The sequence below is a fragment of the Perognathus longimembris genome, chromosome 14, assembly GCF_023159225.1.
Source record: "Perognathus longimembris pacificus isolate PPM17 chromosome 14, ASM2315922v1, whole genome shotgun sequence".
In the NCBI taxonomy this organism is placed as follows: Eukaryota; Metazoa; Chordata; class Mammalia; order Rodentia; family Heteromyidae; genus Perognathus; species Perognathus longimembris.
In genome coordinates this window covers 18,493,442-18,511,387 of record NC_063174.1, presented here as the reverse complement: position 1 = coordinate 18,511,387, position 17,946 = coordinate 18,493,442, and the positions used below count along the sequence as shown (strand labels likewise).

The following is a 17,946-nucleotide window of genomic DNA, read 5'->3' as shown; positions in this document are numbered from 1 at the left end:
TATATATATATATATATATATATATATATATATATATAGGGACTTCTTACATAACATTATAGCACTGAAACTTTTTAAAATTAAATGCTAAGTATTGTAGTACAAGTGACTCTCATAAAACAAAGAATAAAACCAGAAAGAACCATGGGGTGTTTAAGTATCAAAAATCGACACAAATTGAATAACAAGGAGGGATTGCATGAGGAAGACATTTTTATTTATGTTTCCAGATGTCTGATGGTTTTACAAACTAGTTATTAGCAAGCTGAGTCACAAGACTGTAGGCTGAGAAATATATTCAGGCAAAAATATTCAATAACTCATTCAGTCAACACATACTGACTTAAAAAACCTCTCCTAGTGTAAATGACAGAGTGCTATTAGATGTTATTAGTGAAAAGGGTAATGGTTTTGAACAAGAGATAATCCAAACCATGAAACTTCAAATGTACAAGATATAAAGACACATGGGCAAGGCTACCTTTTATAAATGAATTTAGGTGCAAATCCAAGGCTTGTTCTCAGTTCTTTCTTGTGTTTCCTTCCAAAACAAAAGCCTTTGGCAGGGGCTGGGGATATGGCCTAGTGGCAAGAGTGCTTGCCTCATATACGTGAGGCTCTGGGTTCAATTCCCCAGCACCACATATACAGAAAATGGCCAGAAGAGGCGCTGTGGCAGAAGTGGCAGAGTGCTAGCCTTGAGCAAAAAGAAGCCAGGGACAGTGCTCAGGCCCTGAGTGCAAGCCCCAGGACTGCCCCCCCCCAAAAAAAAGCCTTTGGCATATCATTAGGTATATTTCAGTTCAAAAGTGTGTATATGTATTTTCTCAAAGTGTGATTTTAATGACCAGATGCTTTATAAGTATGCCAAAATTTATTGTTTTATCTTATTTTCCACATAGAAAATGGGAGTTAATCTTGATTACAGAATTTTTTAAGGGAAAAGAATCACAGAGAGTGAAAAGTCTATTTCTTTAGTAGATTTATTTTTCAATGCATAACTTACAAGAGAAATCATAGCGATGTTGTTCCCCAGCTATTAAACCTTCTGCTTGAACAAATTGGAACATCTTCTCTATAGACTTTAGGGTTCTGTAAAGACTGACAATATTTTATTGTTTAACCAATCACAAATTCCTACAAGTCCTGAGGAAATTCTTGGGTTCTGAGACAGAGTCACTGTGTTTTAGAGTTGTTTGCATGGCTTTGACTCCTGTGTTTGGCTGTCACCCCACGGAATGACACAGGTCAGATAAAACCTTCTGTTCCTCCTGTACAAAAGCATTTCACCCATGTAACTTAGTTACGTGGTGAACTGTCACGTCTCATTTTCCCTAAGGTGAACCCAACACCTCCTTTAACTGAGAATGTTGGTGACTTCACATAGTTGTTGTTTTTACTTCCTGCATACATTTTGACAAATTTTTATTATTGTACACACTCCAGATAATATTGCTTTATTGCTGCTGTGATATAGTTATTTTATTTCTCAGGTAATGTTTATTTGTTGGTCTATTTTTAATGGAGCTTGGAATGAATCCATACCAGTAAGTGTTATATTAATGAGTTACATCCCTATCCCCCCCCACCTTTCCTTTTAATTATTTTATGTTGAGGCAAGGTCTTTCTAAGTCACCCAGGCTAACCATCCTTTGCCTTGGCCTCTAGAATATAGGCAGGCACCACCATAGCCAACCGCACACAGTATCCCTTATCAGAGCAATCATTTCTTTTTCAAAATAAGTTTTATTGTTGTAGTAGAGGTGACGTACAGAGGGGTTGCAGTAACATAAGTCAAATAATGAGCACATTTCTTTTTGGACCATGTCACCCTTTCCCTCACTTTCTTCCAAATTTTCCCTCCCATTCCCACCCACGACTGCTGGTTAGCTTCTACTGAAACTGGGCACAGGCAGAGCGCTGAATTCCTGACTTTCAGGATTTTCTCTGTTCATTTCAGTGTGTCATTAAGGTTTAAGTTTGTCATGGATTTCATGAGAACACATCTCAGAAGCTTCCCATTAGGCCTTACTGGATTTGTAATTTTCAAGTGTTGTTTAGGTATTGCTACCCTTTTCATTTTATTTAGTTCCCCTTTATTTTCTCTTATGGAGCATTTTTCTCCACTGGGAAACGGAAATCAGAGGATATACTATAAAATAGTTTTTCTCACACTTAAGTGAGTACTGGATAGATAATTTCAGAATAACTGAACCAGAATATACTTATTCAACACCAGGTGCATTATAAATGAGCACTGCTGAATTCTTCCTGTCTTGTTCAAGCACATGCATTGTATCAGCCAATGCCAAAGAGCAGATGACATGACCTTGTGCTTTAAAGGTGCTCAAGGAGGAAGGTCAATGCGTCTTATTGCCATAGTATGTCCTGTTGTCATTTTGAAAATGTTGTCAATTTTATATTCATTTATTTCACGCATGCTTGCCCTTCATGTTTCTTCTTCATTAGTCCTTCATGAATCAAGCTTGTCTTTCCAAGGAACTTTTGTCTTGTAAGATCAATCTAGAGCAGTAGTAAATTATTTGCCTAGCAGGTGCAAGTCTCTGGGTTCGATTCCCAGCACTACCAAAAAAAAAAAAAAAAAAGCTAAAGAAATGTTCAGGTATTTTCTCTCTTTCTCTCCCTAACACAAAGACAATCCTTAGTTACCAAAAGATGTATTCATTATTCTTTGATTTTAAAAACCAATTGTCCTTCATATTTTTTATTTATGGTATAATACTACTGTTCACTACCTTTGTTGGTCATGCACAGTGAAATATTTGTATATGTGTGTACGTTTGTGTGATACTGGATTTTGAAATCCAAATCATGAGAAAATGGTAGGAATTTGATTGAGAGGATTTCACTATTCTCAATTGAGAACACATCTTTCAAAATCAACATTGTCTCTCCTCAAGTATTTCCTCAGTATCACTGGCCAAAAAAATAATATTCTCAATTAGTGAAATTATTCTTACTTTCTCCCACATGCTCTTTCTAATGTGCTGCAAGTTATAGTGTCTTTAGTTTATTTATTTGTGGTTTCTTTTTTTTTCTTTTAACTGATTTTGGTCAAATGTTGTGGCCTTATTTTCACACTCTTATTTAGCATTAACATATTAATCTTCCCTCCTTGGGCCTAAATCCAGCTCACAGGGAGCTGATAACCTCCAACAATTTTTATTTTCTCCCAAAACCTTGTGTCACTATCTGGTATTTTTCTTCAGGTGTTTGATGGGTGAGTAATTTCTTTTCATATTTGCAAGCTATACACGCTTAGGTAAAAACTTTAGATTTGTTATTGTCTTTTGTTTATACCAACAAGTGTATCCATTTTGGCTTTTGTTTGTTTGTTTGTTTCTATTGGTTCTGCATCTTGAATGCAAGGCCTGGGCTCTGTGACTGAGCTTTTTCACTCAAGGCTAGCACTCTACCAGTTTGATCCATAGTTCTACTTCCTATTTTCTGGTGATTAATTGGAGATGAGTCTCACAGACTTTCTTGCCAGAGCTGGCTTTAAACTGTGCTTCTCAGATCTCTGCCTCCTGATTAGCTAGGATTATAGTCATGAGCTCTAGCACCTGGCAGAGTTAGTTGTTCTTGAGGGTTTCTCTTTTCTATATTATGCAGTCTGATATTAAGTGCGTTGATTTTCTCCAGGTGGCACATATGTTAGCCACTTAATATCTCCTCAATAAAAAATATATACAGATATAGATATATACAGATATATAAATATTACTCATCTCTGCTAACACCGCCTACAAGTATTTTTCTAAAGCAATTTTAGCCATTATTTTTTAGTATTATTTTTTCTACAGCCTATTTTTCCACATGCCAATTGCTTTCAAAGCATACCATATTTGGATATAAAAAATATTAGGTCTTTCTTGTTTTTTAATTAAAATACTATAGTAATTACTAAGTTCAATTAATGTACCAAAACAAATTTTGAGTGTTCTTCACATGAGGAATTATTTAAGCGTATTTTAGATTTATGCATGAAATTATATTTTCAAATCTTAATCATTTTTAAAGCTTTTTGCACAACGTTTGTGCCATAATAAAAATTCTATGCAGTACTTTGAACAACACAACTGTTTCTATCTGTATGTACATTTTAAGAATATTTAAAAATTCAAGATATTTATTACTCATGCATAAAGTTACTAAAAATAATCTCCTAATTTACATATAGAAAGTAGTTCTAGGTCAGTTCATCCAAAAATACCTGAACTGGAGAAAGGTTATTAAAAATAAAATTTGAAAGTAAAAGAGTAGGAAAATATTCTTAGTATTATTGCTAGAAATTAAAGAAAAAGACCTGAAGAATAAAAAGGGAAAATGTTATTCATTCTTTCTCCATTCAGCCAGCAGGTGTCATATGTGTGTGTCAGAGCCAAATATTATTTGAAGCTACTTTCTCATAGCTTCTTGCCACTTCTCTGTGCTTCCTACAGAAGAGCATGCCTTAGCATTAAGTATGAGTGAAATTAAGTATGTGCTTATAAAAATTAAGAGATAATTTGTTAAAGAAAATCCAAAAGTTCTTTTCCCCTTTTTTACATGTTTTCAAGGAAAAAATTTCAATAAGTAATAAGTCTAAAACATAAATGAACAAATTTATAACTATAACCAATCAGAATTATTTATGATCAGAATTTGTTACTAATTGATACTACAGTCATCATCTGAATCTTCTGTCTGACCTGATTTCTAAGGAAGTGTCTGTATTCAACTAAAATTCAACTCTACTTCTAATTATTTTTCTGAATTAAAATAAAAATTTGGATGTTACTGTGTTTTATTATTTAGTTCATATCATGTTTCATATAGCATTGATATCATCATTCTGTCTCTAAATTTCTTTACCTGCAATGCAAGACATCCAATTAACTTCTAAAAATCAGTCCTAGCCTTATAGTTCAGAAAACATTGTTACACACATTCATGAAGCACAGACAAAATATTAAAAAAAATAAATAAATTTGAAGCCAGGCACCTGTGGCTCATGCCTGTAATCCTAGCTACTCAGGACGCTGAGATCTGAAGATCCTGATTCAAAGCCAGTGCGTGCAGGAAAGCCCATCAGAATCTTATCTACAATTAACCACAAGAAAATGGGAAGTGGCTCTGTGGCTCAAGTGGTAGAGCAGTAGGCCTTGAGCTGAAGAGCTCAGGGACCACACCCAGGCCCAGAGTTCAAACCATATGACAGATAAAATGTTTTTTATTTAGGTACCTATGGCTTAGACCTAAATACTAGCTACTCAGGAGGTTGAGATCTGAGTACTGAGGCTTGAAGCCAGTGAAGGCAAGAATGTTCATGAGGGCTGGGGATATGGCCTAGTGGCAAGTGTGCTTGTCTCGTATACATGAGGCCCTGGGTTTAATTCCCCAGCACCACATATATAGAAAATGGCCAGAAGTGGCGCTGTGGCTCAAGTGGCAGAGTACTAGCCTTGAGCAAAAAGAAGCCAGGGACAGTGCTCAGGCCCTGAGTCCAAGCCCCAGGACTGGCCAAGAAAAAAAAAAAAAAAGAATGTTCATGAGACTCTTATCTCAAAAAAAAAAAAAAAAAAACAAAAAACAAAACTACCAAATAGAAATGGAGCTGTGACTCAAGCGTTGTTGCGCTAGCTTTGAGCAAAAGAAACTCAAGGATTGTGCCCAGACCCTGAGTTCAAGCGCTCCAGGACTGGCATGCAGACAAAAAAACAAACAAAAAGAAAAAAAGCCTTTGTAGCATTCTTCAATGACATGTACTGTGATCATTAGCTTTCATAGTTAAATGTGACCATTAAAATTGATAGTTAAATGTGATGGATTGAGAATATTTCAGTAAGGACTCAAAGCTTTACTTTTCAGACCTTCAAGGGTATTGATAATTTTCTATCATTTACAAGACCAGGAGAATCATTTTTAACTTCAGAATTAAACCATTTCAATAACTTTAAAAGTACTTAGTTAAATAAAGAAACTTTATGTATGGTAATATGCATTCGGCCAATTTCCCCTGATCAATCAACTATAGGCCTATGTATTAGGATATCTACCTGTGGAAATTCTCATAATACTGTTTCCTGTCACCTGTTTCCTGAACACCTTTGCCCATCCCATTTTCTATTCTCATAGTTTTGCCCTAGAGATCGCGGCCGTCAACTGTCAGCATCAACATCAGCAGAGAAAAAGTGCAAAGAGATGTTTCTGTGACTCTAGAGTTAACTTTGATGTCTTTTGTTTACTGACTTAGGACTTGAAGATAGCATCAAGAAAGAAATTGCCATCATTTGTACTGAAATGTATATTCTGCATTGATATTCATCAGAGTAACCTAAGATATTTCTAGCATACCTCAATGCCCAAGCTTTCTGTTTATGCATACTAAATTTACTGAAATAGTCTTTGCAATATATTTGTAGCCTCACAAGTGAAATGTTTTCACAGGATGATTAAATAATTCATAAATGATTGTTCCTACATGTTTACGTCATATTTAATCTAAACTTATTTTTTATTTATTAATTAAATTTTGTTGACAAGGTGTTGTGCAAAAGGGTACAGTTACATAATAGGGCAGTGTGTACATTTCTTGTGATATCTTACACCCTCGTTTTTCTTCCTTTCCCTAGAACAGGTAGGCATATATACAATATCCAATATACCAAAAATATATACAGTAACCACGTGGCATACGCCAAAGGAAATTCACCTAGAACTTTAAATATAACGTCAACAATAGTTTGCTTATCCTTGTCTTACATGATCATATATAAATAGCTTTTGAGCTATTGTAATCTAAAATTATTTAAAGTGTCATACCAAACCTAATAGCAGGCAAAAAAACAAATTCTCACCCCATGAAGATTTAAGAATAAAAGGCACCTTAATGCCCATTTCAGCAAATAATGCCTGGTTTGAAATTTAACAAGATTATAACCCCACTCATGCTTGCTTCAATAGGTGAGTTCTAATTTACTGCTTAATATCATCACTTCTATCAAAGTATCCAAAAATTATTCCCTGAACTTCTCTTCCAAAGTTCCATCCTCCTATAACTTTCCATTTGAATTGATAGAAATTGAATGCCTGGATTTGTTTAGGCCTAAGATATTGGGGTCATTCTTGATCCCGCCCCCTTCATTCTCATTCTCTCTCTCTCTCTCTCTCTCTCTCTCTCTCTCTCTCTCTCTCTCTCTGTCTCTCTCTCTCTCTCTCACTCTCTCTCTCTCCAGTCTTATGTCTATTCTGAAGACAAAATGGGAAGTTGATTCCTTTTTGTAGTGTGAGTTTTCAAATAGAATCATCACTTATGTACTCTAGTGTAGAAAGTGATAGCAGGGCCAAGGGAATAACAAGTTTATTCGAAGTCTAATGGGCCATCATTCACACACAAGTACACTCTCTGGTTTCAGGAAAGGCCTATGCTCCAGAATTTTATTACGACACGTACAATCCAGTGTGGCAGAACAGACATCGTGTGTATTCCTACAGTCTGCAGTGGACACAAATGAATCCTGACGCAGTAGATCGGATTGTTGCTTACCGGTTGGGTATTCGGCAGGTGAGCAATTTAATTATTATTTTTGTTTACCATTTGAAAAGATTTCATTGTGCATGGATAGCAGAATATATTTTTCTATATCAAAGATATTGTTTCATATAAACTGCTCTGAATTACTTATACATCTCTGAAACTAACTTATGCTACCTTTTTGTTATGGCCACAAAGTTATATTAAAGTGACATTCTCTGAACCATCTGAAATCCTTCAGCATGAAATGTAGTAAGCTATGCAGCATAATTCCCATAAAAAACACTTCTTTACAATGCTCTCACACTTATCTATAGTGCACAATCATTTGCTGTCTTTACTAAAGGAATAACAGTCTCTCTATATTTTTCTTTGAAGGACTCAAAATAAATACAGAATGTTGCAATAGTTAATTTAATATACTTGAAGAATGTGAATACTTTTGTAAATAGAAAAATAATAAAATATATTTTCTTAAAGCAGCTAAAGATTGTGGAATATATAAGAGGTATTTTAGCTTCTTCAAATGAACCACTATAATCTTAATCCATTCATTGTTAACACAAATGGCCATTTGAAATTTAAATATAGATCTTTGCCTTTTTCCTTGCTGGGTAGTCATATTACATAAGAGTCTTAAATCAATCAAAAAATAATTGAAGACACCTTTGTGTTTTGTGTAGATTTTCAAGAGATGTGCTCCATTACCCTAACTACATCCTTTTGAGTTGGAAAAGTAGGAAGACAAATTTCCTGCAGAAATATCTACCAACTTTCATCAATCAATTTAGGTGTTCTATTATAAAACGCTTCAATTTCTATATGATTCACAAAAGTTACAGAAGAGACCTTATTTTGCATCATTCAAATTAATATGCACTATAAATTAAGTAGTTGGGGAGGGGAGCAATGCAATGATTTGAACTCAGAACCTTGTGCTGGCTGCGGCTGGCCATTTGTTATTTGTCCCACAATTCCAGCCCCCTTTGTCATTGGTTATTTCTTAAGTACAGTCTAAAGCTATATCCCTCCTGCTTGGGCTACTGGTCCTTTCTGTATATGCTTACTCGTGTCACTGAAAACAACACTGAGTATAAGAGCCACTGGTTGGATTAGAATCTCATGCCTTTATTTTTTTTATGGACTTGAATTATGATACCCCAATCTCCACTTCAAAAGTAGCTAGAATATCAAGCTTGGATCATTACAGCTGACTTACAGATGAAATATCCTTATCCTTCCTGTTTCTAATCATCTCAGAAAAATAAAAGTCTTTCCTAGTTAAAACATCTGCCATCTAGTAACCACTACATTCTTGTCTAAATGGACCATTCAGAAAGTTTGTCTCAAATTACCATCTAATATACTATAGTTCTTGGGTAAACCCAAAACTCATATCAAACTTATTTGTTCTGCTATTCCTAATTTCATTACAATTTTTCTTTATAGGCAATATTAAAACAACAACAAATAAGCTAATCAGGAAATTCCTCTCGTTTTATTTTCTCAACATAGCTCAAACTTTTTTTTTTTAGTGTTTGGAGTATCTTAGAGTATTCTCTTTTGCTCCTCATACTATTTTTTCATCTCTTTACTGCATTATTGAATCATATATTTAAACCCAGTCTCCTATTTTCAAATTTCAATTGTTTTCTGTAGTTGTCTGTCACTTCTTTCTGTCATACATATTTTCAAATATAGAGTTCAAGTATTGTCTTTTTAAATGCATGTCATCAACTTTATATTTTTGATATCCTTAATTTCCATTTGAACACTGAAAGCCCACCTGTTTTAAATGTGTGAAATTTAACCCTTTCTACTCCTCGTTTCCTCTCTTTACTTATATGTTCCAAAACCTTATTCTCACCCAATGTCTCTATGAGGTATTCATGTTCCAGTCCTCTAGAAACCAAGGTTAACAGAAATGTAGTCATGACTGAGATACCTCCACCCTCAGAGTAAAAGTTAGGATATCAACAGAGTTAGAATTCCTCTCAGAAATGAACTAATTCAATTCCTTTGTTCTTTTCTCATACCCAGTTTTAGCAAACAATCTTCTTTGTTAATTTTGCGTAGACTACTATACTATTTTCCAATGATAGCTTCTCACTTTTAAATTTTGTCTTCTATCTGAACATCGCTACTTTTACTTTTCTTGATCATTAAATTGGTTTAGGACACTCTCTTATTCATTGACATATAATTCTCAGCCATTTGTGCTGCTCATTTTCACGAAATTAATTGGATATTATTCTCCTGTAGAATATTATTCTCTCCTGTAGAAACTATTATGTATATATGCTATGTATAAAATCAATTTCCATTTGCTATATTTTGTGAAAATAATAAACCCCAGACATACTTGTGGCTTAACAGTCTAGACAGTCTAGCCCTGTCCTTTTCTCTTTTTAAGATTTATAATCTTGAGTATGTTTTTGCATTTACCTAAGCCTGAGTTCCTGTCTCTAAGTTGAAATTATGATATCTGTTGTATATTTCAATATACTCTACATTTCCTTTAGACCAAGTGCAGGGAACTTTTGGACACAGACATTTGTGGTAGGTCCTGTACTAACCAGAAAAACTTTATGAGACATTTTCTGGGTTTTTAATTTTCTTTTCTTTTAGTAGTTGTACAGAAGAGTTTGAATTCAATCTGTCTGTTTACGAGTACAATGCCTCTTCATCAATTTTACACCTTCCATCCTTCTCCTCCATTTGTCCCTGTTCACCCCATGAGAGAATGTTTTCAACAAGGCTATTTTAAGAAGTTAAGGTCTCTTATTTTTATCCTTACATTTTATTGAAATATATCATAGGCCTAATTGTTACTCCTAGGCATGATTTTCTTCAAATAAATACTAGACTTTATTTCAGTAATCCTTTCTTTTATTTGAAATATATTCCACTCTAAAACATCTATTTTGTCGATTTGCATTTTCTCATACACATGCAATATAAAGCCTTCTTAAGTCTGATACTCACAGGAGAGTCATCCTTTCTGCTAGAGAAAACATGCCTAATATAAGTGATATTATGAACAGCAAACAATTTCCTTGACTCAATTTTTCCAGCTAACTCCATCCTTTCTCTAGCATTATTGTTACAGACTCCTTTGTTCTCCAAGTTCTTTTTTTATATTTATAAACAAATATTCTTTTCCTAGGGTTTTTTCCTAGTGTCCTAATCTGCTGGATATCTTTTCTTAGGTAATCTAGTATGTACCTTATTATGAGGAGAAAAAAAAAAAGCATTTTGATGGATCTCTGAGGCCTCAATAAAGACTAATGTGCTTGTGCTGCTCTGTCATTGTGAACAGGAAGGTGATGTTTGTAGACAAAACATAAGAAATGAGCAAGCATACATTCTTGTCTTTCTCCTCTGTCATACTGATTACACACACCTCTCTAATGAAAAAAAAATCGTCTCATATAAAATGACCTAAAATAAACAACATTTCCTTTTCTTTTTCCTTTCTCCTTTTCTCTAGCATTAATGAAAATGGAACTCAATCTCTTGTGCTTGATAGACAAATTGTCTATGCTATAGCTAGACTTTCAGTCCCTTTTGCTGTGGTTACTTGGGGATAAGGTATGGCCTTATGGCTCAGTATGGTTTGGCTGTGATCTACATGTGTCTCCCCTTCTCACTGGGATGACAAGTGCATGTCGCTGCGTCTGACCTTTGCTTTCCTGTAGGTACAAGACAAGGCATGCCCTACCATGTCCAATGAATTATTAGTTAGAGTCCTGCAGATTTTCATAACCTGGATGACACTTGACAGGGGTTCCTTGATCTCCTCCTTCATCTGCTAGATTTACTCCCATTAAATTTACTTTCTCTTGAATATCTACTTACATACAGAATTTTAGAATGACAGGTTAAAGGCATTTTATGTGCAATGAAATTGATATGGTGATTTAAAAATGTACATAAATTAGGAAACAAAATATTACTGTAAATATGTTTGCTTTCTACATTACCTTAGAAAAATTAGATGTCTCCTTTTATTTCTATATAGACACATATTGCAGGCCATATCAGTATTTTAAGTATATAGATCTAGATAAGTATTTCTATCCATAAAATGTGTAGCCAATCTAATACAAACCATCCATTAACTTCAAGTATAATCTTAATTATATAAGTACATATTCAACAGATGGTATCTGATACTGTATACATACATATATATTAGTTTTATTGACTTTCAAAGTGATGTACAGAGGGGTTTCAGTTTCATACAGAAGCCAGTGAGTACATTTCTTGTCCTCCCTCATTTTTCTCCCACCTTAACATTTCCTTCCTACCTCCCATGAGTTCGACAGTTGGGTTACAGCATGTAGTTTCATAGTATTGCTTTTGCATTGGATAACCTTTTATCTTTTGTCTCACCATTTTGATGTTCTCCTTCTCTTCCCTATTTCCAATAATTGTATATACAATACCCAGGGTAACAAGATCAGTAACAGTGACATCAGGGGTAAAACCTTGGGGAAGAAAGACTGAAGAAAATGCCACAATTTCACATATTATGTTGAAATAACAATGATAAACCACTTAATTCTATAACTTGGAGTTCATTTCACTTAACATCATCTTATGTGGTCATATGTACATAGCTATTGAACTATTGTGATCTTTTGCTAGGATTATCCGTGATGTGTACTAATTATTCCCAGTGAGGGAAACCATGGAGTCTATGTTTCTTTGGGTCTGTCTCACTTCATTCAGTATGATTTTTTCAAAGTCCTCCCATTTCCTTACAAGTGGGGCAATGTCATTCTTTCTGATAGAGGCATAGAATTCCATTGTGTATATGTACTACATTTTCTTGATTCATTCATCTACTGAGAGGCATCTGGGTTGGTTCCATATTTTAGTGATGAGAAATTGTTTTGTGATGAACATAGTTGTGCTGGTGGCTTTAGTGTTGTCTAGTTTATAATCTTTGGGGTAGATGCCCAAAAGTGGACCTGCTGGGTCATAGGGGAGCCCTATGGTTAGCCTTTTGAGGAACCTCCATACTGCTTTCCAGAGAACCCCATAGACTCTACTCCCAAGTTACTTGAGCTGATCCAAATCTTTGACAAGGTAGCAAGATATAAAATAAATCCTCAAAACTCAATCACTTTTATATATGACAACAACCCGACGAGCACGGCTGAAATCAGGAAAGCAACTCCTTTTGCAATAGCCTCAAAAAACATAAAGTACTTAGGAATAACCTTAACTAAAGAAGTGAAAGACCTCTCTGATGAGAACTTTAAAAAGATGAAAAAGGAAATTATAGCAGAACTAAGGAAATATAAAACCTTTCATGCTCCTGGATTAGGAGGATTAATATCTGAAAATGGCAATACTGCCAAAGCTGATCTACACATTCAATGGCGTGCCCATTAATATCGCAACACCATTCTTCAATGAAATAGAGGAAGCAATCCAAAAATTCATATAGAACAATAAAAGACCCCAAATAGCAAAAATAATCCTAAGCAGGAAGAACAGTGCTGGAGGAATATCAATACCAATCTTTTTACAAAGCTATAGTAATAAAAACAGCTTGGTATTGGCACAAAAACAGGCATGAGGAGCAATAGAATAGAACTGAAGACCCAGCAATCAACAACCAGACCTATGGCTACTTTATCTTTGATAAAGGAGCTAAAAAAATAGGATGGAAAAAAGACAGCCTCTTCAACAAATGGTGCTGGAAAAATTAAACACCTGTAACAAACTGAAACTAGATCCTTATATATCACCCTGCACCAAAATCAATTCCAAATAGATCAAAGACCTTGAGGTAAAATCAGATACCCTGGAAACACTGCAGGAAGGAATAGGAGAAACACTTGGGCTCCTTGGCACAGGTCAAAACTGGATTTTATTTTTTTGTTTCTTATTGTGCCAATCCTCGGGCTTGAACTCAGAGCCTGAGTCCTATCTCTCAGCTTTTGACTCAAAGCTAACACTTTATCACTTGAGCCACACACAGCCCTACTTCTCACTTTTTTGGTAGTTGATTGGAGATAAGAGTCTCACAGGCTTACCTGCCTGGGTTGGCTTTGAACTGCAATCCTCAGATTTCAGTATCCTAAGAAAAAATCAAAATGTAGCATTTTTTTGTAAGATAAAGCACTGAAGGTCTGGAATCCCTGCTTTAAGAAGTTCAAAAAGAGCATAAACATAACAAAGTCCTAAAATTAATTTGCAGAAGAAAGTTTCTCAAAAATCTTCATGTCCTGAAGTTGTACTTTTAGGCCCAGTGAGCAATTGTTTAATCTTCTTAGACAGCTACCAGCCTCCAATTAATTGCTTCATTTGTTGCTTACAAGCAAAGAAAAACAGGTTATTTGAATGTCTATTTTTTTTGGTATCCAAGAAATTATAAACAAAGCAAAGCTCATTCTAAGCTACCTGACCATAACAAACAACATAAGCGTCATTTGAATCTGTTTGAAATATATGCAATTATATTATCTACTAGTAAAAAAAAAACAACAACTTCTGGAGATTTTTATGCCACTTTCTTTCAAAAGTCTGACATGGAGATGCACAAAAGAATCATAACTGACATTTATGTAAAGGAGGATATTTGCTAAATACAATATCTTATTTGTCCTTGTTATTATCTTCTTAAATCATGATATATTAAAATGATTGAAAAAATTCTACTCATTTGTTTACCATTCAGTCAAAATAATTGTGAGAAAATTTAACATATAATACTTAATTGGAATTAATATTGAAGTATTGGCTGAGGTGTTAAAATAAGCACTGTAATAGGCATATGTACAAAATGACATAGAAACGGGTTTGGGTGCAGACAGTATAGGTAGTTTTATTGTCAAGGTTTTTCTTTCTTTCTTCCTCTCTCTCTCTATATACATATGTACACACACATATGTGTATATTTTTGTATGTGGATGCGTGTATGTGTGCTGATATTGGGGCCTGGGTGCTGTCCCTCAGCCTTTTCACTCAAGGCTGGCACTCTAACACTTGAGCCACACTCCATTTCTGACTTTTTGCTGGTTAATGGGAGAGGAGACTCTCATGAACTTCCCCCCCCACCCCCCCACCCCGATTTGGCTTCAAACTGCAGTTGTCAGACCTCAGCTTCCTGAGTAGCTAGGACTAAAGGCATGAACCATCTTGCTCCAAGTTTTCTTCAGGCAATAGCAACTACTGAAGCAACCACTAATGAAAACAAAATAGTTTGTGTTTAGTTGAAATTTCATGAATTTATTATAAATTTCTCATTGTTCTGTATCTACTTTTCTTGTTCTGAACTACCTACTACTTCTTTCTTTAAAAACTAAGGCATTTTCAAGTTTATGTTTATATTATCGAATGCATAAAGTTTACTAAAGGCTTATAATAGTAGATAATACTAAATAAAATTCATAAATTTATTATATACATAAATGGCAACCTCTATAATAGTAGTTATGTATTAGTAAGCCCCTTGTTTGCTAAAGAAGTAGAATATTTTGAAGACATGTAGTATAATTATTTTATACCTTAGCCAGTGTGAAGTGGCCCCAGAATCACTGATACTGTCTACATATCCTAAAGGAGAATGGCAGGGTAAGATAGACATGATGCTGAAATGACTCACTGAACTTGACAATTGCACAGATCTTGCTGACAGATGTCTGGACCCCTTTGACAAGCGGGACATCTGTGGCTGATTGATAAATAATTGTAAATCTTCCTATAGTTTTAAAGCATGACCCCAGTGAAATCTGTTGTAATCTCAGGCTAGTATACATATTATATTGTCAATATTACAGCACACAGTGGCTGTAAATGATCAGACATTTAAGATAAGCACCAATGATTTCAGATTTGAAGTAGTGAAAAGAAAGAAAAATTACATTAAGCAAATATTGAATTTCACAGAGCTTGTATATTGACTCAGTTTTGTTAAATATTGACTCAACATTTTACAAAGGAAAGTGATCTTATATTCTCTGCCACTCATTTTTAGCTTTATAATGGATTTTCTGTAAATACATAGATTAGAGGAAGCCAAGAACTTGTGGAAATGTAGGGGGAAAATTGTGTATCAAAATCTTTGACTTGAGGAAAATAGCAATAAGTCAGTGGATAAAAAATTAAGTTATATAATTCTTAAATAAAAGATACCAGTGCCATATACTCTATGCCTATAAATATTAGCATAACAATGTACAATAATAGGAAATAACCAGGGCAAACACTAGAATGAACTGGCATGGTAGACTTCTGATTGATGTCATTCCCTCTGTAGAATAAGGATACTTAATCTTAGAAAATTTCAAATCTTTTCTGAAGACATTTCCTTATACTTTTACCAACTTTAGTGCTTAAATGTATTTTTTAGTTGAGTTTTTTTTAAGTGTTTTTTTTGTCTTTTCTTTTTTGTTACTGGAGATTGAACCCAGGATGTTGCACTTGCTAGGCAAGCGCTTTGCCACTGAGCTACATCCCAGCCCAAATGTATTTTTTGAACTATTCTTAGCTAAATTGTAAAAAACATGCATCCCCCAAATTTCTTCTTGCGCCTTTATAAACACTTAACTGGTGCTAAGAAAAAAAGGTGATGATCATTTTTCAATATTCACATACTTCTAAATATCTATACATACAATATTATAATATTCAATTGATATATACAATATGCTTCTACTATTAAATAAATATTATATGTATGTACCTTAATAATGGATTTTATTCTGAAAGAAGTAGAAATCAAGGGACCTTACTGGAAAGTGTTATGTTGGACATTTTAATCCAGTGACATGCCCTTTTCTCCTGAGCCTTCATGTAACTAATATTCTGAAATCGCATTTTTATGGTAGAAACATATGAACTACATTAAAGCCCAGGAACTATCATTGCTTTGAAAGAAAAAAAAAACACAGATTGAATAAACTAAAGTCACACTTGAAACAGAAGAAAAGGACATGAAAAGTAGTCAGCATCCTTGCAAGACTAGAAAGTTCATATGGGGTCTCATGGTAGTGCCACACCATTCTACTAAAGGACCAAGGAATTCTATTCAAAACAACATGATTTCTTTCTCTTTCCACTATGAATCCCTTACTAAATTTTCTAACTTGTTTGTACTATACTTATTCCTTTATATACACTGAATATTGAATGCTTAGGTATTTGTTTAGTGCTCATTTAATACATGTATTTTAATGTTTTCCTGGAGCTGTAATGATAGTTTGTCAGAGCTGAACATTTGTTTTAATATTATGAGCAATGTTATTGAACTTCTACTATGTATTTCTAGTATCTATATGAAGAGCATCATACATACCTTGCTTTAGAAATGCCTGAGATATAATAAACAAGGCATTTCACTTATTTGGTTCTACTGTTGAAACCAAAGAACTGTAATTTAAAAACAGACATTTTTATATGAAGACAATATAGTGTTCTATGTTTGCATATGATATACATAGAACCCTTGCTTATAATCTGTGGGAAGAAAGAAGGCAAGAATGTGATGTTCATGTAGACTTGGAAGACAAGGACTGAGAAGAAGTGTGAGGTTTATCCATGACAAGTCTATTTGACCTAGTATAATCCCTCCAATCTTATAAAGGCTTAGAATTCCTTTTGTCCATGCTTAGAATGCCTCCGTTTGCATCATCATAGCTTATGGTAAGAAGTGAGTAGATATCCTACATAAGCCACACTTTTGCCCTTGGAAATTTTCTTCATGTTGGGGCCACAGTACTTTATTCCAGATTGGAATGCATAGATGGTTTCCAGACTCAAGTATCCAGCCCTTCTTTCCAGTAGTAAGCTTGGGCCATGGCAGAAAAGTAAGTGTATGGACAAGGCTTTCCAGGTACTCATGGAACTTAGAGGGGATGCTGATTGGTTAAATTGCATTTAAGTAGTAGGCTGTCACTCACCAAGGAACTGTTGTCTGTTTTCTTCACCTTGTTGTCTCAATTCTAAGAGCAACACTGGACATACCATGGGTGTACAGTGAATTTTTTTCTGGTAGATATTTTGATCCTTTGCCATTCTTAAATCCCATTATTCCAAGTTTAAACATGTGAGTGATATTATATGTGTGTTTTTCTCCATCTTTCCCATTTAATATTCTATAAGCTTTTTTGACATGAAATATTTTAAAAATTCTTTTTAAATATTCTTTGAAATAATTATAGATTCGCAGGTTGCATACAGTTCTATAGAGACAGCAATGAATTACTCCACTTAACATGACCACAAATCTAAGTTCTAAATAAACACACTCAAAACTAAGAATCACAGTGGTAAAATCCATTGCATCTAATCATATTGCACACCAATTATTTACTTATTTTTCATGGATATGCATTTGTGTTTATATGTGTGTTCACATGCATTCAATGCTAGCTTATCATGTGAAGCTTTAC

The 17,946-nt window shown here is 34.4% G+C and overlaps 1 protein-coding gene across 2 annotated transcripts in view; it reads left to right on the top strand.

The window, feature by feature from the left end:
• Mdga2 (MAM domain containing glycosylphosphatidylinositol anchor 2) overlaps positions 1–17,946 on the top strand; it is a 701,866-nt gene that overhangs the window by 647,689 nt on the left and 36,231 nt on the right. For both annotated transcript variants that reach the window (XM_048362528.1, XM_048362529.1), the window contains exon 10: positions 7,419–7,567. In XM_048362528.1, the coding sequence (XP_048218485.1) occupies positions 7,419–7,567 (149 nt within the window). The remainder of the gene's footprint in view (positions 1–7,418; positions 7,568–17,946) is intronic.